At 52.4% G+C, this 21,354-nt stretch overlaps 1 protein-coding gene across 1 annotated transcript in view; it reads right to left on the bottom strand.

The window, feature by feature from the left end:
• GATAD2B (GATA zinc finger domain containing 2B) overlaps positions 1-21,354 on the bottom strand; it is a 44,089-nt gene that overhangs the window by 17,401 nt on the left and 5,334 nt on the right. The window contains exon 2 of the mRNA XM_075176106.1: positions 635-964. Coding sequence (XP_075032207.1) covers positions 635-963 — 329 coding nt within the window. The 5' untranslated portion in view covers position 964. The remainder of the gene's footprint in view (positions 1-634; positions 965-21,354) is intronic.

The raw sequence follows: 21,354 nt of genomic DNA on the forward strand, positions 1-21,354 counted from the left end.
ACGGAGAGCGTGAAGAACGCCAAAGCTTCTCCTGGAAAACAGACACAACTCACCAGCACTCGATCGCTCAGGCAACTGCTTCTCGTGAGCAGTCTCAGGCTCAGCAGGAAAAAACGTTTACTTCTCCCTCGCAGAGGCACTGGCCTGACCAGGGTCAGCTTCGAGAGCGACTGTCCGCGCCGCTTGCTCAGATCTGGCCTCCAGCTAAGTAAAGGACTTCGGCTGACACTTTTGTAGGTGCTAATAAAAAGTCCTGGCTGGAGGGGAAGCCCTCCTCCTTCGCGCGCACCGGCAGGGTCTGCTCCGCCAGCCACCCAACCGTTGTAGCTTATAATACCGAACGTATGGATGGAGGAAGAAACAAAATCCATCCGGTTTTGGGGAGGAATAAGAAGGGCAGCAGAAGCAAAAACAATGAAAGAACAGTGCTGAATGCCTTCCAGAGAAACTCTACTGGGAGAGCAAGCTCCGCTCCTCGGCGTTCAGCCAAAGGGACCTCGCAGACACCGGGAAGACTCCCCCAGGCCCCCAGGACCGCAAAACGTCGATTTAATTTCTGACTTGGGTTCTCGCATCTGGCAGAGCACAGGATTAACAACAGGCACGCTACAGACTCTGGCCGTTTGGCACCTACCTTCTCCTCGCGCTCATATCCACCGGCTCATCGTTAATGTTTTCCTTCCCCGGCCTCCCTGCAGTCCTGCCATCCCCATGGGGCCTAAGGCTCCCATTCAGCTTTTCTTCATAGACTTTCACACCATCCTGTTTCACCGGGAGCTCGTGGGGCACCTCGATGCCCGAGAGGTCTTTCCTCTTCAGCAGTGCCAGCATCTTCAGGCGCTCCATGGCCTCATGTCCTTCCATTTTCAACCTCTTTGCCAGGACATCATCCCGATCGTCTGCTTGATCCAAGCTCCGTTTCAAGAGGTTCAGGCGCAGAGCATCTTCCGTCATCCTGTCCATCCTGCGGGACAGAGGTTGACATAAGGACACAATCAGTAATACAGCAAACAGAAAACGGCTGCGGCAGACCCGGCTTAACTCCCCCGGGGCCGGCGGGGACCTCCGAGCCCAGCCTCCCGCCCCGGGGAGCGCCGACCTCCCACGCGCCTGCATGCGGTGACCTGCCGGCAGCGGTGCTGCGCGCTTTTAGTCCCAATCCTAAACCAGCCAGGCGGGGAGTTTCCCAAGCAGAAGGAACCGCACGCACCTGAAGGGCGAGAGCACCCCAAAACCCTTGAGAACGAGGGCCCAATCCCTCGTTCGGCATTAACACACCGCCGTCCGCCACTTGACAAGATTTACTAGAAAGGGGAGCCGGAAAACACTCGAGTCGTCCGGGGACACAATGAGGGCGGCTCGGCTCCTTCTCGCACCACGCGTGCCCAGCCTTGGTTTTTGTAAGGCTTCATTCGCAGGCTTCATGCCATGGACTTTTGGTTTTTTGAGGGGACCCGGGGCGTGCTTTGAGTCTCCCCCGCTATCGGTATGAATGCCACGGCACGCCAAGTTTGGTAGCAAGCTTCCAAAATACAGAAAATCCCCTACCATGCGGTTTTTCCTGCTCTTTCTACTCTCTCGGGCGAAGTTGCCCTGTTAGTCGGCGAGGAATGCGAGGCGCTTCTCACTCAAAGGATGAAGGCACACACAAGAGCATCTCCACCCACGCTCACTCTCCATCTTCCCCGGCCGACCGCCTGCCTCTCCTCCAGGTGCAAAAATGCCCCGTGGCAAACAGATGCAGTAAAAAAAGGGGAAGGAGCCGCAGAGCCCATCCCAACCCCATCTCTCTGCTCCCAGGCTGATAAGAAACCAGCCTCAACAAAAAAAAGCCAAGGGAGCTCCACCTGAAAAGAAGGAAAGACCAGCTCGGTGAGGTCTTCACCTACCAACATGCAGACCGCGGCTGGGGACGGTGACAAACAACCAGGGAATAAGTCAGAATTAAGACGGGGCCGTCTCAAGAACGCCGATAACTTTTTTCGCTCCGCAGGCCAGCGGCTCGCGGGGGCTCGTTAATAAGGTCTGCGCGCTCCGAGCTGAAAGACGAGGCCAAAGCAGCCGAATCTCGGGCACCTCTGCTCCTCCACGCTCGCTTCAGGTGGAGCTTCCTAAACTTGGCTCCAAGTCACTCACGAGATAAAGCTTCGCTGAGCCAAATTTCTGCCAGGAAAATGTTGTTCTGGCTCAGTTCTAAATCCCCTATAATTACACATCTTCCGAAGTGCAGCTGTCACACGAGTTCAACTACAGCATCAATATGGTTTCAAGGGTACGAACCGGGCTAGAGAGACCTTACTCTTAAAAAAAGGGGCGCAGTCGTGGCAGGCAGCAAGAAAACAAATGCAAATCTGGAATGCAATAGAAAAAAAGTCCGACCAAGCCTCTGGCACAGCCCGATCTCAAAGAGGCTGCCGAATTCAGGGTGAGCACCTCAGACTTCTTTCTACTTGACAGTCTCGTCTCTCTGCAGGAAAATGCACGTCTACTGCAACCAAATATAGAAAGGCAAGCACGGGCAAGCCAAGGAAGACACATAAAATGCTGCTCTCCACCCCCATCCCTAAGAAGTGACCCCAGGTTAAATTGAAGTGAGTGGCGGTGGGTTATTTAAGACACCATGGGATAGAGAGAAGCCTCACCGCACCCAGCGCTGCGGTCTGGATCCGGCTGCTGGGAAAGCGCCGAGCTCCAATTAACTCAGCCATGAAAGGGCCTCCACGGCTGCTTCCTCCACTTCATACTCTTGGGAGATAAAAGAGAGCGAGGAGGAGGAGGGAGAAGTCCAGATACCTGGCAGACAAAGGCTGACGCACGGGGAGGGCGCACAGGCGCTTTCTAACCGGCCGTCGCTTCGGCGTTTGCTTGAGGACACGTTAAAAAAGCATCCCTAGATAGTGGTACCCACCCACGGTGCGGTCAAGTCATCCTGCAGGTTCTTCCCTACTGGGAAGCCGCTTCGTCCCTATGAAACGAGCTCCACATTGGTACGTAAGCTGAATATATCGCTTAAAAAAACCCCAAAGCAACACACACCGAGCACAGGAGAGCTGGTGCCACCTTGACTGATGAGCAATCTGAAGCAATTTCACCCAATTATGTCTTGGTACTCAAAAACCTTGCACTGCTTCACGCACATGGATATTTCACGTCATGTGTTCTGACGCCAAGACAAATGCAGCAAGAAAAAATAAAACAGCAGAAAAATAAAACAATACCAGAGCGCACAAAGGAGGCTCAGGCTTCCTGAGTGCACAGCGGGTGTCTTCTGGCCTTCGGAAGGGGAGTGAGATGTACCTGCGCGAGGAAAACCATCAGAACGTCGTAAAAATGTACCCGTTTTAAAAAATATGAAAGGTGACATCTGCACCGAAAGGTGCCACATCCAGCAAACCCGGCACGGACAAAAAAAAGCCAGGTACCCAAAGGGAGAGTTGCTGGGCTCCGATGAAGTCTCAGATCGAGCCATGCCCCTTCGCAGGCAGTTCTTTAAGCAAGCTAAAGCACCGCCATGAAACGTGAGCGTTCCTTTAAAGACCCGCGGCAGCCGCTTTGAACTGTTACGTGGGGAAAGAGAAGGTCTCCTTCCGCCTCCCTCTCCCTGCAGAAAGCCCAGAGACCTACCGGTCCCATCACCAAAGTGGGTTTTTGGGTGTCCCTCACCTACGTGGAGACGTCTTGCTCCATCGCGAGAGTGGTACCACGTCCCCGAGCATCACAGCACCCCCGTGATTTTCCAGCTTTGCCGTCACCCGCTAGCACGGAGCTGGAGGATGAACAGTTTGTCTTTTGGAAAATTACGGAAACGCCGTCTCAGGACGCAGAAGAGGAACGCACCGGGTAGGAAATCAAGATCCGGGCTGACAAACACCGAGGAAACAACGCACCAGCCTCCAGAACTCGACGGCCAGCAGCCAGCGGGATTTCGGCAGCATCCCCTTGCTGCAGGAGGGAAGGACCGAGCAGACCATGAATGAAACCCCTGCTTGCAGAGACGCGAGTAGATGGTGTCTGAAGGGTTTCAAAATGCCCTCCCCCGTTAACATAAGTGGCTTCGGTGCTAGAAACAAATCAAAAGCACTGTTATCAGAAACAGGTACCACAACTATTTAATCCTTTCAAGAGGAGGCTTTCCAGGCTTGGTAAGGAGCACACGCTTTCAGCCAGATTCAATAAAAATTAAATTAGGCTTCAGATTCTTTATTGAATGGGGCCCTTCAGCGTTAGCACTCAGCTGCGAGGAGGGGGAGGGGGAGAGGAAAAACTCCAGCTTTACTGGGAGCCCTGGGAATTTCCAGAGCACCTCGACTGCAGAACTGGGCAAGCCAGGGGAGAGCACTCGACTTCATCCAAAAATCAGCAGAAAAGAGCAGGAATTCTTTCAACCACGGGCTATTCAGCGAGTCGGAAGGTCAGACAGCCAGGAGCTTCAGCACCGGCCCTGCTCCGTGCCCCAGTGACCCAAACGAAGAGCAGAGATTAAACCTCCCCGGTTTGACTCGTGAACAAGGACTGGCTGTGGAACATCTCTTTAGCAGCAATCTGGGATTATAAACTAAGCAAGAGCAGATTTCCACCCCCTCTCTGAATTTTAGCCGCTTTTCAGAAGAAACCGGCTTCGTTAATCAGCCAGTAATAGGACCACGTTAAACGGGTGCACGTGGAGCGATGCCGTTCAGCTGCACCAGACAACACGGGCGTGCTCGGCTCACACCTGAAGGACGGGAGGCAACGGGCACGACGGCACATCTTCACCAACACGGCATCGCAAACCAGATCATCCTGACTCGCCTCCCTCCGGCAAAACGCTCCTGGAGATCTGGCACGTCCCAGGAAGCAGATCTCCCTCTCGCTTCCCTAAGGAACTTTATTTAAAAAAAAAAAAAAATTCAAACAAAATTCTCAAATGGTGGCAAAATCCCCCAGGGGAAAACAAGAGAGCTATAAAACATGTTTTGTTTCTGACTTGATAGAGACTGTAATTTTCTCCAGTTGCAGCTCTGTAGGTGAGCAAGACTACCTAAAAAAAAAAAAAAAAGCTGGTGTCAGTTTAGAGCCAACATTTAAGAGGCTCCCAGGGAGGAGGAGGCCGGAGGAGAGGGGACACCCTGCTCAGCCCCCGCGCCGCAGGGACGCTGGGCGGTCCGGGAGACGAAACGCGGCATTGTCAGCAAGACCGGACCGGCCGATGTTGGAGGAAAAACGCCTTCTAGGAATCCCGGCACAACTCCCGCAGCCGAGCCGGACAACACGCAGCACCTAGGTGCGGTGGGAGCATCGCCCTTGCTCTCCACCGGTAATTCCCCGATATAAGGGACAAGTCACAGTCGCTCGGGGCCAGACGCTCTTCCCAAAGACTCTGGGTCCCCAAATCCGACGCTCCAGCAGCTGCCGAACATCGCCACCGCCCAGGCGCGCTCCAAACCTCTTTCTCCACCCCAGCGCCAGCTGGTCCCTGTACCCCCTCCCGGTTTATAAGCGCGAGCGCTCTCCTCTCCACAGCCCCTCCAGTTCGAATCACGCGTTTCCAGCACCACTGGTTTCCTGGCTCACCTTCATTTTTGGTTCACCACGTCCCCACGCCCACGGACGACACCACGGGCACGTTGTTGCGTGCGGAAACGCAAGAGCATCGCAGCCCGGTGCCCGTCTGTGCCGATGCTGCCTTCAGCAGAGTCAGGGGCAAGGCAGTCATTAGCTTCAGCATCATGTGCTCCTCTATACGTTCCTTTAGCTTTAGGCGGTTTCACTTCTCCGGTGCTCGAAAGACAGGTTTGCTGTTCCCAGACAAACAAAGCAGCAGCCCAATTTTCCATTTATATTTGATACAGCACCCACAAGGAAAAAAAAAAAAACAAACCCAACACAACTATTTTAAAAGCTGGAACAAGCGAGTTGGGCCAAAACAATGAATATTACAGCGGAGCAGCAGGTATATCTGGGGACTAGATACAGCCGGTTCTTGACGCGCAGCCTGTGCAGATAAATATCCCTCTGAGATCTACCTGAGGAAGGTGGGACCAAGCAACCGAAATCTGGCAGCATCAGCAGAAGTTAATTTCCACTCGAGTTTATTCAGGGAAGCCCCGGGAGGTTACAACCCTTTCCCTGTCTTTCTTTTAGGGCTCCTCTGTCGTGTTAACCCACGCTTTTGTCTTCCTCGACTCCTACGCGACCAACCGCATCGTCCAGCCGCTATTCCCGGCCTCAGACCCTCCAGAACTAATTGATGGGTTGCAATTAACAGGCTGACACACAGCAAAGCTGAAAGGCAACGCGAGGTATGTGCCATCCTACCTGCCCGACCGAGAACCAGAAGGAAAAATCGTACAAAAGAAACCAGCAGACGCTCAGCAAGACTCCCCTGGAGCCAAGAGGGAGGCTGCAGGTGCAGAAAACACAGACGGAAATCCTCCAATGTCCACCTCCGGACGGGATCTGGACCGGGAGGTGCAACCTACGCTTCTCCTTTCTTGCAAAGTCCAAGCGAGGCGCCCGAGGTCAAGGCCACGACATCCAGAAGCCACGGCACCGCTGTCAAGGCTTCCTCCAGCTCCCAGGCTGGAGCTCTCCGGCCGCCCGCGCTCCGGCAGCATCAGCCACACCACGCGTGGATCAGCCGAGGTGGGACACGCTCCGACGCTCCATCCCCAGCCGGGCAGGAGCAAAGTCTCCTCCTTTCCTCCGCTCTGGACTCTCTGCACGAGGGATCTCTCATCCGCCTCCTCTCTGAATCATCCGGGGCTAAAACTTTTTGCAGCGTGCTCCAAAATCCTCCTGGCAACTCTACTCCTGCCTTCCCGTGAAGCTGTTTATACTGGCCGCCGTCACAAGCATCCGAGGCAAGAGACGGACTCTACGACAGCTCTCCTCTGACATTTCTTAAAAGGAAAATCTTCCCCCAGCCACGTGGTTCCAGTGACACAAGGTCTCCCCAGTCCCACCCCGCCCAGTAACAACCAGTTTCCTTACTCTCTGCTCCAGCAGCACAAGGAGTTTCTATGAGCGGAGCTGCCGCACAGAGGCAGCCGACAGCCCTGGCAGAACGGCGGCGGTTACCTGGATTCCTGCCTCCAAGGAAGTATGAAAAGAAAATAAAAGGACAAACCAGACCCGGCGCCTGCTCTGCTCCTTGCGAAGCCGCTCGTCTTCCACGGAGGAGAAGCGCGAGGACTCGCCGTGCGCCACGGGCCGTGCAGCGCCTTCGCGTAGCGGCGCACAGCGCGAAGGGATGCGCTCCGCGTGCAGACGGCACGTTTATTTCTGTTCTTGTTTCTTTGCCGTCCAGGTAAGACATCACCTTTACAACCCTGCCTCTACCTGCTGCTTAATGTGCCGCAGCTTCGGGGCGACACCGGCCGCGATCGGCCAGCCCGGAGCAGCAGAGAAGGCGGTGCCGGCCCGCGGGTCCTTCTCAGAGGACGAAGCACCAAAAGCAAATCTTTCGGCCCTTGCCTGGTTCAGGGCGCTCGCAGGGCGCTAAAGCCTGCGGGGACGCTCAACGCTCGCAGTGAGGATGAGACCGGTGGCGAGGAAGTCGCTCGGGGTAGTTCATCTCCAAAGATTACCTGGATAGAAAGCCAAGCTGTTCGTGACGGCGTAGTACCGACCCCACTCCACGTTACAGCATGACCACACGATGGTCAGGCACTGCAGACGCCCAAAATTTTGCGGGAGCGATAGCGTGGACGCGCATATCTTCTGCCCACACGTTTATGGATGCACCTATAGGACAGAAGATCCTCCCCGTGACAAGCAAGTCTCTAAACCAGAGCCCTACGGAGAGCGGAGGAGGGCTGTACCGAAGGAAAGCTGGTCAGCTCGAGTGAGGAATAGGATCGCGCAGCCCTTTGCAAGGGCTATCGGCAGAGTTTGGGTGGGGAGCAGCGGTGACGGACACGTGCCAGCGCCGTCCACCCAGAAGCGAGACCCGAACGCCGATAGACGGGCATCTGCAGCAGCTTCAGGAGACCAGAAGCATCCTAAACCCTTTGAAAAGGGCTATCTTCTATAAAGATTAATTCCTCCTCTTCCCAAGCGCACGTAAGTCCATCCGCGTGCACAGACCGCTACAGCCTAACGACGCTCCAGCAGAAGGGCGCTTTTTCTCCCGGCCTGATAGGGAAGGAGAGACGAACAGAAACATCTCCAGCACCGGCACGGGCTACGCGACACGTAGGGCAGAGCACCTCCAGCATCCCACGCGGGCAAGACCAGTTTTCAGTTGCCATCGTCAACCAGAAGGACGCCATCCTTCAGCCACCGACACACGGCCAGTAACACCAGCGCCCAGCAAATCCCAGCCCAGTGTTTTTTATTCTTCCAAGCAGATCCTAAGCATCCAGGGAAGCCGACGGTCGCAGAGCCGCCCTTCCACCACCCGAGTGCCTCAATCGATGGCTCAGCGTTGCTTCCAGCTTCAGCCTAGACTTCACACCAGACTTCGCCCCAGCTCCGCAGCAGAAATAAGCCCCACTGGGACGAGAGTTTCGGAAGCGATGCCGGTACCCCCCTACCCACCCCATGAAATAAAACCCGAGGGGAAGCGGGCACCTTCACGCGCAATTCGGAAACATTTGGGGCTGTGTTAGTTCAAAAAAAGCAAACGGGCTGGATTACCAGAACAAACGCGTTTATAACACACAGAGTCGCACGGAGGAGACTCAGCACCTCAGGCACCTGGTCCAGCGTCCAGCGTCCAGCCCCCAACATCCCCACGTTATCCGTAACGTTTGCAGGGACCGAACGCCCGACCGGCATGTCCGTCCCCGTGCGCCGCGGCCAGGTTAGAGCAAAGGTGCTCCAAGCAGCTCTGCCACCATCTTGGTCCCTCCAAACAACAGGAACCGCACCACGCCGTCATTTATATATTAAAAACTATTACGTCGGTGGAATAAAAACTGTTTGAAGCCCTGTCCTGCTGGGCTCAGGGAGCAGAAAAGGCATTTACACGCGCTGAGGAGGCGAGGTCCAACTTACCTGAACGTGCTCCGCTCCCGCTGTTCCAAAGCCACTTTTGCACCCCTGAATCGCACGACCCCCCTCGCACGCTCAAAAACACGCCGAGCCCGTAGGCAAACCGCGGCTTTCACGCGGTTGGGCTCCTCGTCCGGAGCCCGCCGGCGCCGAGGGATGGAATCGCGTGTCTAGGGGCTGCCGAGAGCCCGGCACAGGCACCGCTCCGACGTCTTCCCTTCCATCTAGGCTGAACACAAACCAACATCTACGTCGTAAAATGCATTTCAACACAGCACACACAAAATGGCTGGCTCCCAAGACGAGCATTTCCATACAATACTATAAAAAGGATAATAACCTAAAAAGGTAATTATGACTTAACGGCTCGACAGTCTGAAGAGAGATCTGCAAGAACACTGATGCAAAGGGGTAAAAAAAAAAAAAAAAACCAAAACCCACTATCGAATAAAAACGTGCTGCTCTCTGAATCCTGATGCTACAGATTGTAAGTTGTCAAGAAATACTACGCTGGGCTCGGATTATTGTGCGAGCCGCAAAGAGAAATACTACGCTACAGCCCCGTGGAGGAATTTTTATGCAGGTAAGAAAGAAAATATGTAGGGCCTATCGTGGAGATTTTATCAAGAGCAGAACATGCACGAGGCTTTAAAGAAACACACAGTCCTAAATACAGCCTTAACAAAGAGAAAATAGCTGACAGAGTCTTTAAAAAAATTCACCGAGCGTAAAAGGAGACTTATTCATAAATTGGGGGGTTAAGCAAGGCTTCTCCCTGCCATTCAGATGCACGAGAGGGGAAGGAAGGAAGAAAAAAAAAAAAAAAGACAAAGAAAATATTTTAGAAGACAAACCGTGAGGCTAGTTTTCGACAGGATCGGGGAGCTGTCTCTCGGTTGCAGCAGACCGTAAATTCTTACGGTCGTTTCGGCGCAAACTCGTTAAACAGTTCTGCCGTTTCCCCTTCCCATCCCCAGCTCCGAGCGATGGGAGACACCGGTCCCCCCCTTCCGACAGCCCCGCTCCCCACCCGCCTTCCTTCGCCTTTCCCCGACAAACCGGACCCCCATCGAGAAAGCAAATTAACAAACGAACGGACAAAATATTTGTCTACGATTCTAAAAGCGACGTGGTCGGTACGGACACATCGCAACTTCCAAATCGACTCCGTCTCGCTGGATAAAACGCCCGTGGCTGCGGCGGGGCGGGGGGGGACTGCACAGCTCGTGAAACACAGCCCCGGCCCCCCCAGACCCCGAATCGCCGCTGTCCGGCTCGGAGCAGCCCCGGGTTTTGCAGCCCCAGGTTGAGTTTTGCACGGTACGAACCTAACGGTGGGGAGCAGGCGGTGGGCAGAAAAAGTGCTTCTTTGCCCCTCCTATCTTCCCCTCCTAAGTTTGCGTTTTTAGCCAAGTTAATTTATTAGGAGGAGGCAATCGCGGCTGCTGCAGCCAGCGTAACGGACCTCACACCTTACCCCACAAAATCATTTTCAGGTTGTGGCAGATGGGGAGAGGGGAAAGGGAAAAAAAGCTGCTTTTTGCCCCTAATAGGGGAAAAAAAAAAAAAAAAAAAAATAAAAACACTCCTCCTGCTTCACGGGGAATTTGGCTGCGATCGCACGCTTTGGGGAAAGCCAGCCCTGCCAGCTGGAAAACGCTCCCCACCCTCAACGAACCGGTCAGTTAGAAAAAAACATATATAATAATAATACTAATGGGGGGGGGAAGGGGAGCGTTCGCCTCCATCCTCCTCCACCTCTCCTCCCCATCCGTCAGGCTGAGCAAGCCGGGGATGACGCAGGCTTCCTTATATAATGCGCCGCGATTTCCTCGACTGCGGGCCCTGCCTTTGTGCGCGCCGCACGCTCCTGCGCGCTGGCGGCGAGCCACGCGCGCCCGTCAGCTGGCGGCCTCCGAGCACAGCGGGGCCGGGGCTGACATGGAAAGAGGGGGGGAAAAAAAAAAAATAAATAAAATAAAAGGGGGCGGGGGGGGATGCTGTTACATCAAACCATCAGCGCTACAGACAAAAGAAAAAAAAAATAGTAATTTTTTTTAATTTTTTTTTTTTTTTAATCCCCGAAATCAGCCTTCCCTTGCAGCGGTAGAGCGGGGAGGGTCGGATCTAGTAATTCCAGCAGAATAGCGATGGTCGGAGCCTGGAGAGAGGTGGGGTTTTTTTGGAGGGGGGGAAGGGGGAGGGAAGGGAACCGCTCCGACAGCAAATACAAGCAACAGTGCTAGTTTTCTCCTTAAAATATTCTGTAAAGCCATTACATTTAGCTGCCAAACTCATGGTTTTTTTTTTTTAAAAAAAAAAAAAAAAAGGAGAGAAAAAGCAGATCTGATAATCCATAAAGAGCCTTTTGTCTGTTAAAAAAAAAAAAAAATAAAAAAAGGACAGTCTAAAGAATACTTACAGGTACAATATTCCTGCTGCCTCCTCTAGTTGTCAAGAAAATTAGGGAGAAAAGAAGGGGGGACAGGAGAGCCGGGGAGCGGGGACGGCGGAGCGGGAAGGGGGGAGAGGAGGGCGAGGAAGAGCCAAGCTTTTTTTACGAGGAGCCCTCTCGGAAGAGCATGGGCGGCCCCGCGTGCCATCCCCCTCCAGGGACCTGCAGAAACCCTGTCTCAAAACGGGCACTTCCCTGCCAATCATGCGCTGTACTGTTATATTAAACAAAAGAAAAGGGGGATGCTTACTTTTACCCATGATGCCTCGCGGGGCAGGGAAAAAGAGAAAAAAAAAAAAAAAAAAGAAGAAAAAAAAAAAAAAAACCAGTTGCAGCCGGTTTGTAACCTCAGGACATGGAATTATCTCTTAATTTTTTTTTTTTTTAAATTTTTTTTTTTTTTTTTTTTTTTTTTTTTTTTAAGTGGGTTGTGGTACAAGAGTCAGTTGGCTGCCGCCCCCTCCCTCCCCCCGGCCGCCAGCAGCCCCTGGCCCCCCGCCAAACTTTGTCTTCATTCATGAGAGCTCCTTTCCTCTGATGGTATTTTAACTGTTTCGCTCCCGAAAAACAACGGTCGGCTCCCTCGACGCTCTGCACGCCGAGCCGGCGCACGCAGCACCCCCCCCCCAGAGAAAAACCCGTACCCCAAGGTAGGGTAAGGTGTCAAAGCATCCCCTCCGTCGCCCGGCTCACGGCACGCCGGTCCCAGCCGAGATGCCGAGGGATGCCGGCGAAGCCGACGGCGGCACGAGGGTGGACCGGCGGCGCGGGCGACCGCATCCCTGCTCGCTGGAGGGGGGCATCTCCGCGCCCCCGGGACAGCGGAGCCCGGTCTGGAGCTCCGAGCGGAGCGGCCACGCGCACCTGGTTTCAAACACCCGGATGGTTCTGAAGACGCCGCCCGCGGATTTGGCATCTCCTCTTCCCTCCTTTGCCGGGAAGGAAGGATCCGGCAGGATTTTGGCGGGCGGCGGGGGCACCGCGGCACCTGGGAGCCGACTCCAGCAGAGAGCGGCTCTGCCGCGCCTCAGGCTGAGCTGTTTTACCCAAATTTCAGAGGTGACCGATTCCCGCGGCTCCTCACCCTGCAGCACCGGCACCGGTCCCTACGGCGAAGAAAGGGACGCCCTGAAGTCTCGAGGCGGAAGCGACGCAGGAGGAAGCAGCAGTAAGGAGGATGGTGACAAGTTTGGGGCCTCGTTAAGGAATTAACGTGCATTTTGAGCATCCAGCACACCGAGCAGCTCCTCCGAAAGCAACGAGGGCAGAAACGATTCACGTTCGTCCTAGTCCGGCTCCGCTGAGCCCATCAGCTTTTTATAAAACCGGAATTATCAAATTCGGTTTCTTTATGCTGAAAGCAGAAATAAAAGCAGTATTCCGCCGTCTTTGCGAGCCGGAATGGAGAACCCGAGAGACGGAGAGCCTGGCGTGAAAGCGAAGCGAAGCTGGGCTACTGACGCTTACCCTACCCAAGTATCTACCGATACGTGTCCAGAAATAGGTTAAAAAGCTTGGAACAGAATTTTTTGAATGACCTTACCCTTTTCACAAGGCATCTCCAAGACATTTTACCATTTATTACTTCTATCTCCAATATACTTTACCATTTAAAAGTTCCTATCCGAAGGGAAAGACCTAGGACTCGCCTGCCTTCCCATGCCGCATCCTTTACGGGGACCGGTCTGGTCCAACCCCCTCCGCTAACGAATCGGTTCAAGTATTTTCCAAAGCTGGTGAACGGACAGATTACCCCAAAACCCAGCACAAACCAAACACGGACTGGGAATCGGCGTCTCAACGCCTCGGATGAAAACGGTTGGTGTGAGCGGGCGGCTGAAATAACTGATGAAACGGGAACCTTCCATTTTGGGTTGCAAAGCACAAAATGGTGCTAATCAAAGGTTAACGAGAGCGCTAGCGTCAATTTGGAGAGACTCCCTGCACGTAATTAGTATTAGTACTACGCTTAATTTATTTGTGGAGCAAGCAGAAGTGACCGACTTACAAATTACATCTTTTTCAAGATAGCGCACGCAGGTTTCACTGGTTTTACACGCTGAAAGCATTATCAAATCATCTTCTAAAAATAAAGCTATTACACAGCGCACAAATAACCATGTAATCTATAATACCCAGTAACTCTCATGTATTTAGTCAACCTATGGGCTGCAGAGAATCTGGTAATTAAGCAGAGTTTCACTGCCACTCCAAGCACTGGTACTACCCCAGTTTGCCTTTATTAGATAAAATGGAACAATTTCGTTTACAAAGGGGGAAATAACTAATTAGGCTTTAATTACATGGTAGTTACCATAGATTTATAAAACTAACGAGGTGGTGGTTTGGGCCCCAATAAGATTTATTTCCAGGCTGCGTCCACCAAAACCGTGCAGACCGAGTGGCAGGTCATGGGGGAACGAAGAGAAGTGCGGGATAAGAAATCAGTATTTTTTTTTTTTTAAGAGAAAGCCCAAGCGCGTTACGGCTGAGAAGTCTTCAGAATCCTGAGGTTCTGCTTGAAGAAATGATATGTTTTGGGGTCTCTGGGGGGAAAAAAGAAGGTATTATATTAGGAAACCTCTCTTCCATATGGCGTGAAGAAACCCGCAGCCTCCGACGTGCCACGGTTGGTGGTCACTGCTGGTGGGTACGGCCCCTCCACGCAGAGACGGGCAAGCACGGCTTCTCCCAGGGAGCAAACACTCGTCTTCCACAGTATTTGGTCAATCCCGGGGGAAAAAACCTACACGGCGATACTTGGGAAATGCTTCTCAAGTCCAGCCGGGGCTGGAGGCAGCCTCTCACCAATACCCCGACCCCGGTTTTCCTCTCCCTCCGCAGATCGCCGTTGTCTTTAACCTAACGCTGCTTGGGTCCGATTAAAGTTGACCCCCTCTTCATTTAAAACGCGGAATGGAGATGTTTTTGCTGACTGCCTCTCAACATTCACGCCTAAGCCCTCGGCCGCGGGTCTTCGCAGCTGAAATGCCGTTCCCCAACAGTGGGTCCATGTATGATGCTCAGCGCAGCCCCAGCCCGTACACTGGTACTCACTGGTATTCACTGGTATTCACCTCCCTGGGCACCGCAGGGAGACCCTGCCCAGCCTTGCAGCTTGTAATTTCTTCACCATGTCATGGAGAAACATCAACTGGTATCAAGGAGGAACTGCACTACCTCAACTGGTTCCCTCCAGGGAAATCTCCATCCTACACTTCTTCATCTCACCTCATCGACATCAGCCCACCGCAGCAAAAACTTTCTTCAGCATTTTTCTCTGTCCTCAGCCGTTTCCATTCTCTGATTTTTAGGACCATTTCATGCTTTTTCCATACTCCCCATCTTCCTCCAGACCTTTCATCCTTGTTTTAAGGCATGCGGTAGAGATTAAACTGTTTCCAACAAATTAGGGGTGGTTGAAGATGCCTCACATCTCTCCTCCTGCCCTGTCCTTTATCCCGCTGTTGCAAGGCTTCTGAAAGATCTTTATGGCCAGGATGGGGAAAGGTATTGGTAAAACATCACTGGACTGTTCATTTAATTGAATTTTAGGGTCCTTTCACAAGGACCCATCCTCTGGGTGCTTCTATTTTCAGTATGAAAAGGCCTTTGACGAAGTCTGCAAAAGTGCTAACAATAGCTGCTTTTATGCGGCTCTGTTTCCCGAACCCAATTCATTATCTGCAGGTGATCCATCGCTGAGAAATCTCTCCTCATTCCCATCGGCTCTGCCGGGTGATTAGCCCAGAAGTCCCCGTCGTCTCTTCATTTACGCTTTTACAGGGATTTTTATATATAATACACAAAGGACGGGTGGCAAGGGTCTCTCGGGCGGCAAACCTTCAAACCTCCCCAGGTAACTAATCAGGAAGGTAAGAAAGAGGCGGCCGAGGAGAAAAGCTGGATGCAATCGCCTGGAGTTAATTTATTGGGATGAAATATTTGGGAAGTTTGAATTATAAAGTCAGTTGTTAAAGGACTAACGTGGCGTGGTACCCAAGCTATGGCAGGGTGAGGTTTAGCCCGTGGGCTGACCACCACGCACCGGCCCAGGAAATGACGACGGTGCCACGACCCCAAAATAAGCAACAAAACTGGGTACTGCCCCCGACACCGGGGAGAAGCGATGAATCCGTCGCATTTAACCGCGCAGGAGAAGAGGTGAAGAGCAGAGGGTGGGTTTGAAGGTACAGGCTGGTAACGAGGTTGAGCCCAGAAGATCCCAACACCCGGTGTGAAGATGGCAGGAAGGCTATGCCACACACAAGCCCATATATGAACTTACGACAAGAAAGCCCACGATCCAGAGAGCAGCAAACGTCACGACAGTCGTTGGGGAGGAGAAAAAGATTTAATCACAACACTTCTATTGGATTTTAAGTTCAACCAGAGCTAAACATCCAACGACAGACAGTTGTTGGTGGTGTAAATATAAGAATAGCAATAAAGTCAGCAATTCAGAGCGATCAACACCCCTGTATCTCCGAAGGACGGTGACACCGGCAGCATCGCTCCTCAGTGTTGCCCAAATCCCGCGCTGAAGCTCCAGGCAAGGCTCCGCGAGGAACCAAAGGACTAAAACGCAGGTCAGGATACAGACCTGCATCTGTGCTGCCGGTATTTCAAGTCAACACATCTAAGAACAATAAATCTCTCTTAATCATTTTTCTGGGGGGGAAAAAAAAAAGAAACGAGCGGTCCCATGGACTGTCACTGCTCCTCCTTGCGCTGGGCAGCACCAGAAAGCCTCCAGCGCAGCAGGACCCAAACGGGACAGCTTTCTGCAGCACAGCGAGCCGTGGGAATAGGGTGGGCTTCACCAGGACTCATCTCTTCCCTCGTTGCTTATTCCCCACCTGCGCTGTCCTTTGGGTAGAAACCTGTCACCCGAGCTGCCTCTTCTCCCCAAAACAGAGGGATCCTGGACCAAATCCCCCCTCTTCATGTTTTTTGGACTTTCTTTCCTTCCTTCTCATTAGCTAATAGCAAGCAGATGATCGTCATCATCATAATACAGCTCCAGACTAACGAGTACTCTGAAAAACATTTTGGTAAAACTGGAAGACGATTACATGAGGGAAGGAATGAATGTTTTTTTTTAAAGTAGAGACCTAAATTGCCATTCAGTACAACTTCAGTGCTTGCTGATCTCCAGGCGAAGGAATTGGTTAACAAGGCTTCACCAGCAAACTCACATGAAGCAGAACAACGTTCACCAGGAAAAGGCCGCCAGGACTGCGCAGCATGGTGCGCAGTTATTCCCTTTTCTATGGGCTAGGCCCAACCGGCACAACCCCGCTCCCTCAGTTCAGTCCAGGTCTGGGGTTAACCGCTCTAAAACGACCAATTCTCTCTAAAACGCAACACAACCAAGGCTCAGATCTGTCCTTGGACTGATCTCCGTTGAATTTTTCAGCACAGTGCCAAGGTTAGCTCCCCTCACTCGCTTCTAATGGCAATTTTAAGGGACCGGCCACCATCCATGACACCACGACTAGCTGCAACGCGGTATTTTCATCACGGTGCTATCCCACCGGAAAGCGAACGGACGGCAGTCCTATTTCCATCCTCACCACAAAGCGTGGGAAGCTAACCATGTCCAGCAGCTGCCGGCTTCCCAGTCCGGTTGTTTTCAGCGCTGAAACATAAAACTAGCGAGCGGCACTTTGGGTCCACGTATCTCGGAGCAGCAGACTGAAGGAGAGTAAAGCAAGTACAATTAGCATAAAAATGCCAGCGTGAGAGCAAAACAACCACCAAGTCCATAGGGGGAAGAGAAAGCAAGGAGTCCGGGGGCTGCTGGCGGTCCAACCAAACCCCATTTGCAAGGCATCGAGAAAATGGGCTCGCCGGCACACCGAGGGAAACACCCAAAGCCGCCACATGGTGCCCAGCAATTTATTAAGACGTCCTTGGTGGCTTGCAGCTTGCGTCGTTCCTTCGATTTATCCAAATCTCAGCGAAACCACTGACTAAATACAGCTGAGCCCAGAAGGGAGATTATTTTAAAACGGTATTGCTAAAGAAATTCAGGATCTGATCTTCCCTTAAAAGCCATTCCTTTAAAAACAAGTATATTAGCGTCGTTCCTCTATTTCAGCGGACGCGTGTGTTGATCCAACTGAACACGCAGCCTTACGTTAAACCGGTGCCTCCGCATCAAGAGCGGAGGCTCCATCCACGGACACCGAAGTGCCGCCTTCCTCCACGCGGCCGCTGGTTTGTCGAAATTGTTGCAGGGACTAAAACAATAAGCTATTGAAATGCCAAATGGGACTCACGCTGCACTAGTAGGTATTTAAACTTGTCAGGTCTCCAAGATTAAATTAGAATCAGGGACTTTAATAAGAAGCAAGTTAAGGAGTGATTCACAGAAGGGGAAAATGCATTAGGTTTGGACTTATTCAACAACAAGGGACTATTACCAAGCAACCATTTTGAAACTCTCTGAAAGTCTGCGTCTGTCTGATTGATTTCCTTTCACTCAAAATTCCCTTTTAAAAACAACGCAAATCTAAAGAGCGTCATCTCTCGGCTGGTGACAAAGGTAAGCCAGACTGCGCGGGGCATTAACAGACGTGTCTGGGGAGCGGACAGCTTCGTTCCAGATCTGGGAGCAGCATCTCCACCTGCACGGGCTACACCCCGCGCACCAGTCGCCCGCTCGGGGTAATCGCTACAAACCATCACCTGAAGGGTGGTTTTAAACTGGGAGCAGCTCAGCTGATGCCCAGGTTTCCAGCTACTCCCCAGTCCGAGCCCTGGTGCGGACCTTCACGCAGCCGCCTGAGACAACGATCCAACTTTAACAAATACTTTTCAGCGCAAATCTTACAATTCCCTACGATTACGTAGCAAGTCACGCAGCATGAAGGACGAGGAGGTTTTCCATTCAATACCTCGCTCCCTCACTAAACGCAGGTGCTGGAGCGCAGACGGAGGGGCTACACCTGCAGATGGTTGGGAAGATGCTGCAGAGTTTCATTAACTTTACACAGTTTGTTTCTGGATACATGCGGACAGCTCTCAACGACTGACTGGGAAAACAAAAGCATATATACATAAAAGAACCATTTTTAAATGGCAAAGTGTTTAAATTTAGAACTCCAGATTACCAAAAACAACCCCAAAACATTACGATTGGCAAAGCATATGGGGCCTTCAAGATAATGGCCTGCCCCCTCCCTCCCTCAGCTCCTCTCAGCAGCGAGGAGTTTCAGCTCTTTTGTCTTTTCAGGGACTAAGTTAATTTTATTCTACTCAAACAGTGACTCTGCTGCACACAAAAGGAAAAATGAAGACCCACTGCAGTGAAACAAGTTTTATAATTCATTAAAGTGAATTATCTTTCTTCTCCTACAAACTGTGTTAGGCAGTCAGGAAAAGGGGGAAAAAAAAAAAAAAAAAAGGACAAGCAAACTGTTAAACCCAGAACCTGTCAGCAGCAGAAACCTCGTCGGCAGGAGGATTTCAGGTTATCCATCTCCCTTCCCGGCTCCCCGGCCCCTCGAAGGGAGGAGGAGATACCAAGGCGCAGAGCGAGATCCCACACGTTTGCTTTGCCAGCCTTCGTGCCGGGATGTCGATGAGAAAAGCTGCTTGCACGGACCGGAGGAGAGCGGGGAGCCGGAGCTGACTTACAGCCCAGAGCACCTCGCCAGGGCGAAGGCTCTGGGGGAAAAGAGCTAGATTTAGTCCCCACCGCGAGGCATTCCAGGAGAACACAGCCTCCTGCCTTGCTGGGAGCTCGAAGAAACACACTTCCATGTTTCCTTGCTGGTAGGGACGCGACCAAAAGGTATTCGGGCTCGGCAGAAGAAGGGTAAAAAGCCTGATCCCCACACGGGAGCTGACCAAGACAGCAGGGAGAGGTCCGGCCTCTTTCCTCCAAAATCCCGTTTCCATAGCTTGCTTCTCGGGAGCCCTCTGCCTTGGGAAGAGCAGGGATGTGCTCGTCTGCTCCCCAGGGGAACCCCGGCCACGCGAGACCCCAGTATCAGGCCCGGAAAGATTTGGATGGGAAAAGGCAATGCTTCAAGATGCCACATGCAGAAGGGTTTCTATTCCCTGCAAATATTTATCTTTATGCAGGTTTGGTGATAAAGACCCTGTTTCTAGCCCCCGATACCGAACCGGAGCATTAACTGGAATGAAAGATAAGTATTGAAATGTTTTGTCTTCGTGTATGGAAGCACGCAGCTGCTCTGCGCCCAGCGCATAACCCAAAGCTGCAGGTCCAGGAGGTGGAAAACGGGCAGTAAGCAGCGGCATCCTCTTCCCAAGATGACAGATGGGTTTTGGTTAGGTCTAATCCCAAAGAAACAGGATTCTTGCCTTCATTTTCTGAGATCCCATGAAAATGAGGCCTAAATCCAGGATACTCTGGAAAAAGACACCTATTGGCTTCAGGCAGTTGGAGCTTATGGTCACTACAATTTGTCCCAGAAGCCCAAGTCCAGCAGCGCCGCTACCACTGACCCTACAGGATCCAAAACTGGGTGGTTTAAGGCATTTTTAACTCTTCCATCGAACCGAAGGGCACACGGCCACAAGTTATTTTACTATTAGCACCGGCTGGCTCCCGCGCAGCCGTACCGAGCTGCTATTTTGACGCAGGCGCCCGAAAGGCACCAGCGCACGGCTCCGGCAGCCGGCACGCTGGGAGAGCGCATGCACCAGCCGCCCCACCGAGGGCACCGGGCGTTTGCATATTCAACAGCAGCGAGGTTTGCCTTTAAAGTCCAGGCATGAAAAATGTACGCAGGAAAAGAACCGCTACGAGAACGCCGACTGCTGCGATGAAAACCAATAAGCGGGAGGAAACGCACGGCTCGGGGCAGATCCTCCTGTGACTCCGAGCACAACAGGACACCTTTCCTACTTCCTCGCCGCTCCCCGTTGCGCTGCGGGATCGGAGGAGACACAGCTGATTTCAGCCCAAACCGAGAATTTCTCTGGCTTTTGCTTTCCGTCACCACCTTAACGGTCTTTTAAGGCCTCTCTCTCCGACTCTTCCGATCATCCGGCAGGATGCTCCTCCGACCTCGAGGAAACAAGCAGGGCTTGTAAGCGAGGGCCGCCTCTAATCTACCATCGGGACTCCGAAATCGGACAGTTTCAGCATTCAGCCCCAAAATACACACTCAAACCTGAGCAGTAGCACCCTTTATCCACTGAAAGCCTGTTAAGCCATTCCGGCACACGCATGGCTCCACCGGAGTTGGTAGCACCCACCTGGAAATACCTGCCGCCGTGAAGCCGAAAGACTTTGATTAGGGTGAAACAAAACGGATGCGGCTTCGCAGGACCAACACGCAACGGTTGCGTCAATGCTCCGTGGAAAAAAAGCCCCCAAGGCTCTTTTATAGACTCCTCCGCGCCGGTCTTCGGTCTAATTTTAGAGAGGAGGTTTGGAAGCGCCTCTCCTCACACCCTCCAAATTCCGAATGCTGGTGCTGGTCTTCAGAAGGATTTCAGGCATATTCTGGATACCGTTATCACAAATAACCGGATAATATTCCGCGTCCAAGGGGCAGAGTTGCAAAACAAATTGCGATCCAAAGTTTAGTGTTATCCCCCTTTCCTCAAAGCATCTTAAATAATCCCATCTTTGTGAGGGCTGACAGCAAGCAATTAGAAGCGATGTGCCACATTTATATGAAAATCATGGAGAATAACAAAAAAAAAGAATAAATCCCAGCACGTAGCCTCTTCCCCGGATGGGGATGAGCTTTCTGAGGTCTGTGCACGCAACGAGGCACTTGACAAACCTCAAAACATCCAACCTGGGGTGATCACCCGCTCTGCTTTTGCACAAGACAAGACCGTAAGGCGACAGGAGGGAACCGATTCGTCACAAGAAGGAAGCCCCTGTACCCCAGGCAGAATTATCAGCAGTCGGGCCGGAGCTCTACTTGAAA

This window comes from Calonectris borealis, chromosome 29 (genome assembly GCF_964195595.1).
Source record: "Calonectris borealis chromosome 29, bCalBor7.hap1.2, whole genome shotgun sequence".
Classification (NCBI taxonomy): domain Eukaryota; kingdom Metazoa; phylum Chordata; class Aves; order Procellariiformes; family Procellariidae; genus Calonectris; species Calonectris borealis.